The 13,992-nt window shown below is 39.0% G+C and overlaps 1 protein-coding gene across 1 annotated transcript in view; it reads right to left on the minus strand.

Annotated features, from left to right (window-relative positions):
* fs(1)M3 (female sterile (1) M3) overlaps positions 1-13,992 on the minus strand; it is a 233,366-nt gene that overhangs the window by 182,381 nt on the left and 36,993 nt on the right. The window contains exons 9-11 of the mRNA XM_076192535.1: positions 5,043-5,173; positions 3,487-3,664; positions 246-385 (exon numbers count right to left, since the gene is read on the minus strand). Of these exons, the coding sequence (XP_076048650.1) occupies positions 246-385; positions 3,487-3,664; positions 5,043-5,173 (449 nt within the window). The remainder of the gene's footprint in view (positions 1-245; positions 386-3,486; positions 3,665-5,042; positions 5,174-13,992) is intronic.

A 13,992-nucleotide genomic window follows, 5' to 3' on the forward strand; every position in this document is an offset into this window, starting at 1 on the left:
AAAGTGCATGGGTGTGCATTATAACCCGATGCGCATTTTAAGCCGGAAAATACGGTACTATTTTTTCTAGTTGCCCACATTTATGTACAATTTTTATTAGCACTCTTATTGGAAGGGCAAACTGCTACAGAGTAGGACAGGGTTAAAAGGTTCATTTTGCTCCACTCTACCAGGTAAATCCATTGTTTCAAGTATCCAAATATTTACATTTTACCCAAGATGTCCTATTCTTATATGAAAATTACCTGATTTCCACTGGTTTTCATCTCTTTCTTCTCTTCAATATAGCTCTCCAAAGTGCTCAAATCCTCTTCCCTTGCAGTCAGAACATTGTCTAGATTCTCCAAACACACAGCAAGATCATCTCTCACTGGCTGTCTATCCACTGTTGATGGAAGTCTTATTATTTTTTTTTTTCCTAGAGTTTTACAGACTAAACCACAATGAGTACCAATGGTCCCAAGGCACTTCTACAGATGTTGGGAGAAATGTATGACCTTGTTTTAGTATGAAACTGTCACCAGCACATAAGAGGGAAGCAGCTTATTCCCAGCCAGGCAGATAAATCATACAAGGAGAGATTAAAAGCACTGAAAGACTGAAGAGAAAGGCGATATGATTACAGTACTCATTGATGGAAGGTGTCTCTTGATTAGGGATCAGAAGGCTTTAGCCCCTTTGTTACCGACCCGTCAACCTTACGTAAACAAACATTTCAAACCGTCCCATGAATGGCTGGAGCCTTATGTTTGTAAACAGACACTTGCCACCACATGGGTAGAAATAACCCAGAAACCGAGGCCTTGGGAATCCTCAATACACACAGCTTATAACTGACACGTGCATGTCACGGGGAGCACGCTCAGTTCCTGGCGGGTGCACTCAGCTGTGACACGCAGGTGTCACAAAACACACATCCGGTACTCAAGGGGTTAATAGGTCACAAGGTCATTAAGAAAGTCTACATGTCTAAAGGATGTAAAAAAAAAAAAAATTCCATACAGATACATACAGGTAGTCGTCGACTTACGACCGAGTTCGGTTCCGACAGACAGGTCGTAAGTCGATCTGGACGCAAGTCGGTCTTTATATATATATATATACACAGTATATATTACCCTTTAAATATTTTTGTTACTGTATTGTATATTATATTTAGCATACTGAAATAATCTTAGCATCTTTGAACTATGTTGTATAGTATTTCTTAACCTTTTTATAATTTTATCTTATTTTCTTTGGGAAACGTAGCCTAGGCATAAGCATACAATAAAATCCTATCATCTTTAACCTATGATATCTAATACTGTACGAGTATTTTCTAACCTTTTTATTATTTTACCATCAGACTTTCTTTAAGAAACGTATGCATACTGAATAAAATCTTATCTTTGAGCTACGTTGTTTAACATTCATTAACTTTTTTATAATTTTTGTTAGGAAACGTAGCCTAGGCCTACGCATACTGAATAAAGTCCTGTTATCTTTGACCTACAAATACTTTTTTGTTGGTTACAATAAAATCATTGCAAGGCAACATTCGGACATTTTTTTTTATTTCAAAACACATTCTTTACGTTTACGTACTGTACCAAAAATATTGTTATCGACAACAGACTAGGCATAAACAAAGTTTACCGTTACATTTTAATCGCAAAACATAAAAATACAAAATGCTGTACCGAACATATTGTTATCGACAACACACTAGGCATAAAAAAGTTTGTTACATTTTATTAATTGCAAAACAAAAATACAAAATGCAAGGCAAAATTAGGAAATTTTTTATTTCAAAACATTCTTTCCGTTTACATATAACATACTGTATCGAACATACTGTTATCAACAAACTAGCCTAGGCATAAGAAAATACTGTTACATTTCATTAATTGCAAAACATAGAAATACAAAAATTCAAAATGCAATGCAAAATTAGCAAAGATTTTACTTCAAATAAAAAATTGAAAGAATATTTAGCTGGCTGGGATGCCGACGCTGTCGGCAGCCTGCCAAAACTATCGTACCAGCGTCTCACGGCGTGCGGAGTAATTGTTCTGCGCTGCCAGGCATAACATTGCAATTCTATTACTCTATTAAATGTTAAATATTATTGCACTATCTCGTGGTCGTAAAGTCGATCAGTCGTAAGTCGACAACTACCTGTATATACTTGGAATAGCTTAGGGGATATGATTGGAAAACAAGGATGTAGATCATGTTCAAACTATCCTTAAATCCAGTCATAAATTGTAGAGTAGGAGACAGGGCCCCAGAAGTGCTGCTCCTTTCCTGTATACTGCGATGGGGGTGGAGGGTGGGGTTGGGGGATTTGCCCCCGGAGCAGCACTTCAGCATGCAAGGGCTCTGCTCACCCCTCCATCTCAACTTTGTTTCACTCAATGCCAACACCTTAATCTTTCTCACAAACATATGGCCTATATCTTCCCTTTTACTCTGATCTATATTTCACCCACATTAAAAAACCAAAAACTCTGGGTTCTGGTTGGCAAACTCCTCCCAGACCCTCTTATGCTTTTACCTTTTTTTAGGAAAGTTACCCCTTATGGCTACAGAGTAGGATGTCTAGTTCTATCCTCAGTCACATTTTTGTCGCCTTTTACGACCCAAGTAGGAACACTTCACAGCAGTATTCTTTCTCCCCTACCACAGGGTTTGGCAAAAATGGTAACATATTCTGAGAGTGGTACAGGAAACTATTATGGGTGGGGAGGGCAGCTTACCAGAGGGACAGTTGTACAACAAAGTAGACCATTTCTCTAAGAGTAGATAGTTCCTCTACTACGTACAAAGTGACAAGTGGCTCTGGTCCGTAGGGGTGCCCCATATAGACCCTAAAGTATCACTTGCAGGCTACTGGGCAGATTTTTACCTCACAATAACATGCACCAAGTACCCAAGACAGGCTTTTCATATAGATGCATAAACAATTGTAATAGCTTTGGTGATATAGTCCAAGCTCGAACAAAACACGAATTAAAATCTAAACATAATTATTAGAAATCAAGGATATGGATTAAGTTGGAACTTTGCATGAATTTATGGGTATCAAAATTGAGATGTACAAGAGCCCCTTTCCTGTATACAACAAAATTTAAATGCATATAGGTAAATACACTACATAGCAGAAGACCCACAAATGCTAAAAAAACATCAAAACACCCAAATACCTACATCAAGCACAAGTACTCTTCCCCCACATCAACCAGACACCAGCCTCCAGAAGCATACCCAAAATCATACCACTGCTCCATCAATAGATTGAAAGAGACACTGCTGCATGCCACAGATGACAGTACACCTGGCCAGTGTGCACAGCAGCCACCATCCAGCCCTTCCAAGTTACCAGAGGTGGCTAGATGACCACATTGCAGATAAATGTGCACGATGTAACGCTTCAACCCATATACAATACATTATTGAAGACGACCCAGTGCTAAACCAAAGGTTAATTTTCAAGTCACATACCTGTCGCTACTTTCCAAATGCCAATACTGGGATTGGTGCCATCATAGACAAGATAAATTTGGATGCCTTCTCCCATGATGTAATTCAGATACACTTCAGTGACAACAGCAGGTACAATAAATGTAGTATCAAGCTGGAACTCTGCATCCTTATTCTCCACATAAAGAGAGACTTTTTGCTAGAAAGAAATTTGTCAACATTCAAAAAACTAAGCACTGTGGCATCAAGAATTAAAATGCATGTAATTATCAATTGATAAGAATCAGGATCCGAGGATGGGTAGGGCTCTGCAGAAACCTAGATAGTTTAAACAAGATCCATCACTCAGCCGTGTCTCCTGTCTTTTCTATGTTATGAAATGTAACAAAAGTAAAAATTATTAATCAAATTTACATGAAGCTATCCATGGCATTGCAGTGATGCCAAATTGGAGTGAGGACAGCAGATTGGTATTCTAGGAGCTATTTTAGTCAGAACTTTTATAAGATTTTACATATACATATATACCAAAGGTTTTATTCCCCCCTTACAAGGGAGGTGGCCAAAATAAACAAAGGCATAAAAACCACTCCCACCCATTCTATCCTCAACATACTCTACTCCCCTCTACCCTCTCTTATCTTGGCACCTCCTGGATGACAGGTCATCCCTGCATCTCACCCAATGCCCTGGGTCAGAAGCAGTGTCGCAAGACACAGCACTTCCACAGCAAGGCTGTTTCATCAAATCTGTGACTGGCTTATCTCCCACTTCTCCATTTTCTTTAACCATTTCCAATCCCTGACCCATCACCCTTGCATTTACCTCTCACACCACCCCATCCACATATAAATTGAACAGCCAGGGCAACATAACATATCCCTGACCAAGTCCTACCTTTAACTCAAACCACTCACTCTCTCCATTTCTAATCCTAACACAAGCTCTACTGCTGTTGTAAAAACTCTTGACTGCTCTTAAAAGCTTTCCTCCTATCCCATATATCTGCAATACCTCCCTCAGTGCCTTCCCATCTACAGTCATAAGCCTTTTCCAGATCCATAAAAGCCCAAAATATATCCTTACTTTTTCCTATAGCTTTCCCACATATCTGTCTTACCAAAAAATCTGATCTGTGCAACCACTACCTGTCCTAAACCCACAATAATTTGTCAGCAATTGCGCATAATTACCGAGCAAAAGGAGGAAAACTTCTCTTCATGTATTTACCTATTGTATTACATGGGAAGGGAGCTATGCTTCCACCCACATTCAATGCAACAGCTTTAGTATTACTGACATTTTTGCTAGAAGTGCCATACTTTTAGGCTAAGTATGATCAATTGGAAAGATGGGACCCAATGAACATTGCTCCTTTCCTGTATACTACGATTAGGGAAATACAAGTTTGTTATTCAGCCATGGGGCCCCTGTCATTTGTAGTGGAAATTCAAGTGTTGTAAACAGTATTATAATCCAGAATAACACTGAACTTGAAATTTGGCAACCCTTACTTGGGCAGGTAGAAGCCAAAGCACAAGAAGCTAACCCAAATACTTGAAGATGAGTGGTCTTACCCCAACTACAATGCAGATGAACATTTCTTGCAGAGGTGTTTGGATGACTGCTATACTTGTGCTTGCATCCTCATTCGTCAAATACTCATCTTTGTCAGCTTCTAGCTGCTGCAAGAACAACAGCTTCCCATCTGCATCATTCCAAACAAGATTCTTATCAGTGATGGGCATAGATACATGTCCAAGGCAGTAACTTGCTCTCTAAACTGCAGAACCATATCCACAACATATAAACCAAAATGATCCCCCCCCCCCCAACTGCAAGAGAGTTTGGCAATCAAATGCCTACATCTACCCTACACTGCCCCCATAGGCACAATCCCCCTTTCATATTCTTTGTATCCACCTCCAGATATCCATTTTTTACAACCCTTTTCTTCCCCCCCCCCAACATATTTACTCACTTCCCTCTGAAGTTTACCTCCACCACCTACTCCTCCATTCCCTGCTACATATGACCCTTGATACTTGTCACTACCCACTTTCTCTAGCGTCTCCCCTTTAAGGCTTACCTCCAACTTTCTCCCACCCAAACCCTTTGTACATTTCATCACCTTGCTTTTACCCACATTCACTTTCAACTTCATCCTATTATATACTTTCCCAAACTCTCACTATCTGCCTTTGATCTTCCCTTTACCCTGCCACAAGTAGTGTAATCAGCAAACAAGTGTCACCTACTGCTTTCCTCCACTCTTTGAACATGTCCAAGCCTCTGCCCATCACCCTGACATCTATATCCCATACCAACCCATCCATGTACACAATGAAAAGCCATTGTGATAACTCTGGCACAGCCCCACATTCACCTTAATTCTAATCACTCAACCCTATACATTTCTCACTCTTTAGCAATATTGTACAATTATTGATACATATCTATTCAGTTCACATTTTCTACATTGCCTTGACATGAACTTTTATTACTCCTGTTTGCATGGTTCTCCAATGTAAACACTATCAATCTATTTCCACTAGTCTCTTGCATACGACCCACGACCTCCAGGAAACTGGCAACAGCTCCCAGACAGGATCACAAGTCACTTAAAGAGATACTGTCATCTGAGGATTATTAGTCTGAGACATTGTAGTACGAGGTGTTCTGTCTTTTGTGTGGTGGTTTTATCTGAGGCAGTTTGGTTCTGTATTTACCAAGTTGTATTTTGCGGGAAGGGGAGCTATGCTCGTGGTGTCCCGCCTTTGTATCTCGCAGTGTCTAGTTTACTTTTAAACTCATGAATGGCTTTTGCACATACTATTTCATTATCCAGTTTGTTCCAAGTGTCCAAAACTATGTGGACAACTGTTTTTCTTCAGTTCTCTTCTGTAGCTATGTTTTTATATTTTCTTTCCATGTCCTCTTGTGTTTCTCTTGTTCCAGTTTAGTAAGTCCTCTCTATCGAGTATCTCTGCCTTTCATGATTCTGTGGATGGTCAGTAGGTCACCTCTCTCTCTTCTTTGCTCCAGCGTTGGTAACTCCAGTTTAGCCACTCTCTCCTCATATGATAGGTTTGCAAGTGCAGGTGTCATTTTTGTGGGTGCTCTCTGGATTCTTTCCATTTTCTTTATATTCTTTTTGGTACTGGGGGACCACAATGTCGACGCATACTCTAGTCTAGGCCTTATCAATGTAACCAATATTTTTTTTATCATGTCTTCGTCCAAGTATGCAAATGTCACTTTTATCGATCTTAGCAAGTTGTAAGCCTCCCAGACAATTTTGTTAATCTGTTTATCATAGGACAAGCAGTTTGTGATAATTGCCCCCCAAATCTTTTTCAGATCCTGCCTTCTTTACCTCCTTGGTTCCAATTGTATGTTTTCCAGATATTCCGTTTTTGCTTTTTCCAAACTCCATTATGCAACACTTCTTAGTATTAAAGTCCACTTCCCATTTCATACTCCAGTTCCATACCGTATTCAGGTCTTCCTGCAGTGCTATAGCCAGGCCTGTGTGTTGGTACAGTTTTAATGCCAGATGGTGTCCTGATTGCAGGCCTACCAGAATGGTTGTCAGCTGTGGGATGGTTTTCTGTGGGGTTGTTGGAGTAACAAGTTTGGTAGGGTTTCTTGAGAGGCTTGTTTAGTTAGCTGGGTGTTTCTGTAGCAACCAGATGTCCATGATGGGGGAAATGTTAACTTTGATGGGAGAAATGTTAACGAGGCATCGAATGTCAATGAAGGACCAAATATCAATATAGAGCAAGGTGTCAATAAATACATACATATACCAAGGCTTTTTCCCCCTTACAAGGGGGGTAGCCAAAAAGAAAAAGGCATAAAATCATTCCCACCCATTCCATCCCTGAATACACTCCACACCCCTCCACCCTCCCTCTTATCTTAGCACCTCCTGAATGACGGGTCATCCCTGCACCTTGTCCACTGCCCTGGGTCAGAAGCAGTGTCACAAGACAGCACATCCACAGCAAGGCCACTTCATTAAATCAGCGACCTCCCCTCTCCGTCTCCCCATTGCATAAAATGAGAGGACGGGGAGAAATCCCTTCGGGCTGCGTCAAATTTTGCTCTCACACTACCTCACCCCCCATCCACCCGCCCATTCCACCTCATGCTATCACATCATCATCCATATACAACCATTCTCCATTCACCCGTCTTCTGTCCTCTCCCATCCTTCCTCAACAGACATTCCCCTCTTCCCCAAAGCCCCCTTCACCCCATCCATCCACCTCATCCTAGGACACCCCCTCATGTTCACTCCCTCCACATCTGCCTTCCATACCTCTTTTATTAGTCTTTCTTCACTCATTCTTTCCATGTGTCCAAACCATCCTAATATTCTTTCATCAACCCTATCTCCCAGCTCCCTTTCCACCCCTGTTCTCCTCCTCACCTCCTCATTTCTCACTATCTAGCCTAGTAACCCCATCATACTTCTCAGGCACCTCATCTCAAACACATTTAAACTCCTCTCTTCTTCTCTTATGTTCCATGTTTCTGCCCCATACAGTGCTGTTGACACAATCACTCCTTCATACAGTCTCCTCTTAGCATCCATTCCCAAATGTCTATTCCTCATTACACTCTTTAATCCACCAAGGCATTTACTCGCTACTCTCAATCTACATTCTACCTCCACTTTCACTCCACCTTTCCCTGCCACATTTGCACCCAAGTATCTAAAACTATCCACTTCCTCCAGTCGCTCTCCCTTAATGCTCACTTCCAGTCTACTGCCACTTTCACCCCTTGTACATCTCATCACCTTACTTTTACCCACATTTATCTTTAGCTTTCTTCTATCACATACTCTCCCAAACTCTGCCACCAACTTCCTCAATCCCTCCTCCGATCCTGCCACAAGCGCAGTGTCGTCCGCAAACAACAACTGGCTCACCTCCCACTTTTTGTCAATAAAAAACAAAATTATAATGTAAGGCATGATATTGAAACTCAATGTCAAAAAGAAATAATCACAAGTTTCTTAAAACCATGTACTTTAATGCTTGTAGTATTAGGAACAAATTTCAAGAAATGCAAAAGCAAAAATCTCAATATGATGATAACAACCATGGTTAAATGGTAAAGAGTTCAAAGCTGAATTTAATATTGTGGGATTTAAACTTTCATCAGGATAGAAACCACAAGAAAGGTGGGGGTGTTCTGTTATATGTTAAAAACAATGTCCATGCTTGTGTCTTAGAGAAAGTGAAACAGGATGCATATGATAGTTTGTGGGTTGAGTTAACCCAAACAAATGGACAAAAAATTAATGTAGGTGTAATATATAGGCCAAAGACATTATCATTAGCAGATGACAAACTTATTTCAAGAACTGTAATTTTTGCAACTGGGCAATTTCAATTTTACTTACATTGATTGGATGACCCTTGAACATGGACATATAGGTAGTCGCTCAATTGATTTTCTTGGTGACAATTATTTAGTTGAGCATGTAAAAGAGCCCACAATACATGGAAACTTACTCGATCTATTGATCACTAGCTGCGAAAGCATGATAACTGATGTAGAAGTCAAACTGTTGCAAATAGCAATTACAACAGATTCAAACTACTACTAAATTTTAAAATAGATACTTGCATTTCTAAAATACCCAATTTCAGTCAAGCTCAGTTCATAGGACTACGTCAGGAGCTTCAGCTTACAGATTGGGAGGCAAAATTAAGTGAAAGACCTATAGATCAGATGTGGGAAATTTCAAAATATGCTTACTAAAATGGTTCATACATTCCTTTTAAGGACGTCCCCTAAATCAGGCTCGCCCAAAATGGCTGGACAAAGAAACTGAAAAAAGTATTGCTAAAATGAGACAGGGTTTTAAGAAATACAAGTGCTCAGGTTCATCTAATGACTACCAAAGTTATGTATTAATGCAGAGATTTAAGACAAAAAACGAAAACAATACGAAATGAATATCGCTGATAAATCCAAAGAATCCCAAAGAATTCTATAGTTACATTAGAGATAAAAAGGTTGTTAGGAATCACATTGGTCCACTATTGTCTGCTGACGGTCAACTTGAATATTCAAATGAAGGAATGTGTAATATTGTAAACAATTATTTTAGCTCGTTATTCGTAAATGAAACACCTCAAAGTGAACTCCAAACTGAAACCTGTGAAAAGTCTAGGGTACTTACTATGGTAAATACAACAAGAAAAAACTAAAAGGTGTAAAAAAACTCAAAGTCAATAAAACACCAGGGCCTGATGGTTGGTATCCAAGAATCTTAAAGGAATTGAAAAATGAGATTGTTGTTCCATTAGCAATTATTAAAAAAAAAAAAAAAATCCATCATATCCAGAAATGTCCCAAGAGAATGGAGGCTAGCTAATGTTACTCCCATATTCAAAAAAGGTGACAAAAAGAAACCAAATAACTATAGGCCTATAAGTTTGACTTCAATTGTAGAAAAAATGATGGAAACTATCAGATGCTATCGAACATCATTTAGAGAGTAACCGTTTGATAAATGATAGCCAGCATGGTTTCTGACAAACGTTCTTGCGTGACTAACTTACTCGAATTCTACGACAGTTCTCAAATTATGACAAAAGAAACAATACAGATTTAATATATCTACTTCAAAAGCTTTTGATACCATCCCCCATGAAAGACTACTTACTAAATTAGCTCCACACGGAATAAGTGGCAGCCTATTAAGTGGATCTAGTAATTGATTGAATGATCGAAAACGGTTGTTTTAAATGGAAAAACTTCTAGATGGAAAAATGTTACAAGTGGAGTTCCTCAGGGTTCCGTTACTTGGGCCACTTCTATTCATAGTATATATAAATGATATAGACCACAGACTAGAAGCTACAGTTTCCAAATTTGCTGATACAAAACTGTGCGGAATGGCAAATGATCACTTAAACCAATTAGATACTCAAAGATTTAGATAAATTACAGCAATGGTCTGAAAAGTGGCTAATGAAATTTAACACTAGTAAATGCAAGGTACTGCACATCGGTAAAAATAACAGTAAGTACGATTACAAGTTATTTGGAAATTCGTTAAAAGTGAATAGTGAAAAAGATCTCTGCGTAATTATCAGAAATTATCTCAAATCATCCAAGCAGTGTATTTCAGCCTCTGAGAAAGCAAAGAAGATTCTAGGACTGATTGCGTGATCTTTTGACTTAAATCGTTAGTTCGTCCACATTTGGAATATGCTGTTTCTGTATGGTCACTGAATCTCATTAAAGACATTGACAGACTGGAAAAAGTACAACGGCAAGCCACAAAACAGATTCCAAATATCAAAAATTAATCATATGAAAATCGACTAAAACATATGAATCCGTTTTCCCTAAAAAAGCATAGACTCAGAGGCAACTAGATACAGGTCTAAGATTCTAAAGGGAATGGACATCGAAAGTGACAATTTTCGCACCGAATGAGAATCAGACAAGAAACAATGGTCTCAAAACTGTCCGGAAATAGATTTAATTTGGAAGTGGGTAGAAACAACTTTACTAATCGTGTACTTAACGAATGGAATAAACTTCCTGCTGAGGCAGTGCAATGTAGTTCAGTTCGAAGCTTTAAGAATCATTTAGATAAACACCCAAGCAAGATGCTGTAATGATCATTTATATTATTTGTTATTATTTGTCTGTTCATCATTATTTACTCGATTCTCATTATTAGTTATATCAATTTATCATTAATCACCATTTACCCGTTTATCATTCAACTACCTATGCATTTATTTTATTTATTATTTACATTATACATACATATACCAAAGGCTTTTTCCCCCTACATGGGGGGTAGCCAAAAAGAAAAAGGCATAGAAACCACTCCCACCCATTCCATTTCCTATATATTCCACTCCCCTCCACCCTCCACCCTCCCTCATATCTTGGCACCTCCTGGATGATGGGTCATCCCTGCATCCTGTCCACTGTCCTGGGTCAGAAGCAGTGTCACAAGACACAGCACATCCACAGCAAGGCCACTTCATAAATTCGGTGACCCCCCCTCTCCGTCCCCTCATGCAAAAAGAGAAGATGGGGAGAAATCCCTTCGGGCTGCGTCAATTTCTTTTTCTCATACATACTTCCTCACCAACCCATCCCCCACCCACTCCCCCTCATGCATCACAGCATCATCTATACCCCTCTCACCATAGCGCCGTAAACACCTACGTCGTCATCATCGTCGTCGCGTGACCAAGAAGAAGAGGATTTACGACGAAAAAGGAAACCTGGTTTGTATTGTAGGGGTGGGGAGTGATCATGAGTGTCCGAAATGATATCTCTGCAGTGCTAGTCAATGGTATTAACATGGAATTAGCAAAAATGGATGAAAACAACGACTCTAAAGGCAGTAACAAACCAGAGCCATCTGGCCTCAGTCGATCGAACCGCGATGTAAACAAACCTTGTCCAAACACGTGCGATGAGAAAGATTTTCCAGGATTTAGTAAGTACAAAAGCAGGAACTTAAGTCGATTATTAGAGATAGAGAGAGGTATGTGCAAAAATAGGATTTGGTGGGAGAATGAAATTATGGACTTAAGAAAAGACATAGGATTAATAGACTGCTTAGCACACGCGAATCACGAAATTTCTGACCTAAGAAAAACCAACTTGGATCTTAAAAACAAGATTAAAGAAATGAAAAGGTATATAAATGAGTTGAAGAATGATAACGAAAAGAAAACTACTGATAATAACAGCAAAAATTTAAAGAAAGGTGAACAATAAATTACAAGAACTGACACAAAAGATCGAAGAGAACCTAGGTGAGGAAAGTATTCAGAAAATTAAGTGGAAGGAAAACGTCGAAAACAAGGAAATTGCTTTTAAAGAAATAGTCAAGCAGCAAATGCAGGATAATGCAAAAGACAATTATCCAAGTGATTAACGAAAAAGCAAACTGGGTCAGGGATACAGTAGATAGAAAAAAATGTATTGTGGTATATGGACTAAAAGAAAAACAGGGATTGGCGACGTACATGAGAGAAAAAGAAGAAAAAGAGACGGCAGTAGAAATCCTAAATGAAATTCTGGGGGGAGAAATATGCATGCATAGACCTGCAAGAGACATATAGAATCGGTCGCTATTCTAAGGATAGAAATCGACCTCTAAAGATAAAATTAAGGTCACAGATGGTAGTAGAAGACATATTTGAAAAAGTAGGCAACTTGGCAAAGAATGAAAAGTACAATAAGATGATAAAAAGAGAAATGAGTACTGAGGAATTAGAAAAAGAAAAGTCACTAAGAGAAGAAGCAAAGGAAAAAAACTTGAGAACGGAGACAGAATGCAAAGAATTCCATTGGAGTAATCGACATGAGATTGAGACAATGGCGCATCAAAACGAAAAAACCAAGGACAGAAAAAATAATGGAGAAGGAAGAAAATTAAAAGTGGCCTATACTAACATTGACGGATTAATTTCAGGTCTGAACGAACTCAATGATTATCTGTTAGAACAAGGTCTATACAATTGCTGGATGAAAAAACAGGGACAAGAAACAGGGAGGGGGAATCATGTTCTTGGCCAAGAAAGACCTAAACATGACAAAAATTGCAGAGGGCAAAGGTAATGTTGAACTGATCATAATAAAAGTCAAAGGCAAGAATATGAAAAGTAGAAATTTTGTGGTGACCTATGTGCCTCCAAAAACGAATGCTTGGAAAGAACGAACATACAAAAATGCTAGAAGATACAAGAAAATCACTAAACGAGATACTAATGGGTAAGGGTAATCTGGTAATTATGGGGGACTTCAATTGCAAAGAAATTTGTTGGGACAACATGACAGTGCGAGGAGGAGATGACTTGTGGGGCAATGTACTGCTAGACTTGACCATGGAGTACACAATGACCCAATGGGTCAGTGAAAACACAAGGTACAGAATCAATGAAGAGCCATCGAAACTAGATTTAATATTTACAACAGAACCTGAAATAGTGGACAGAGTCCATTACAAGACACCAATTGGAAAGAGTGACCATGTACTCATCGAAACTGTACTAAAGGAAGAAATAGACATGGAGAGGAACGAAAAGCATAGGAAAGGAAGATTGATGTACAACAAAACAGACTTTGCAAAACTAAAGACATTCTTCCGGAATGCAAACTGGGATAAATTCTATATGGAAGAGAAAACAGTGGAAGAAAAATGGAATATATTGATGGATAATTACAATGAAGGGGTAAACAGGCATGTACCAAGACAAAAGCGAGAGAGAGTACATTAAATGTTGGTTCAACAAAAGATGCAGCGAGGCAAAAGACAGAAGGGACAAAGCTTGGAAAAGGTGGAGAAAAGACAAAACACAAAGCAAATGGCAAACTTATATAAACTATAGAAATGAGTATGTTAATGTGAGAAGAGAGGAAAAAAGGAACCATGAGAAGGATATTATAGATAAAGGCAAAGATCAATCCAAGCTATTCTATCGGTATGTGAATGGTAAACTTAAAACCAAACAGGAAATGGTG

This window comes from Oratosquilla oratoria, chromosome 11, assembly GCF_046742065.1.
Source record: "Oratosquilla oratoria isolate Oo_2021 chromosome 11, ASM4674206v1, whole genome shotgun sequence".
In the NCBI taxonomy this organism is placed as follows: Eukaryota; Metazoa; Arthropoda; class Malacostraca; order Stomatopoda; family Squillidae; genus Oratosquilla; species Oratosquilla oratoria.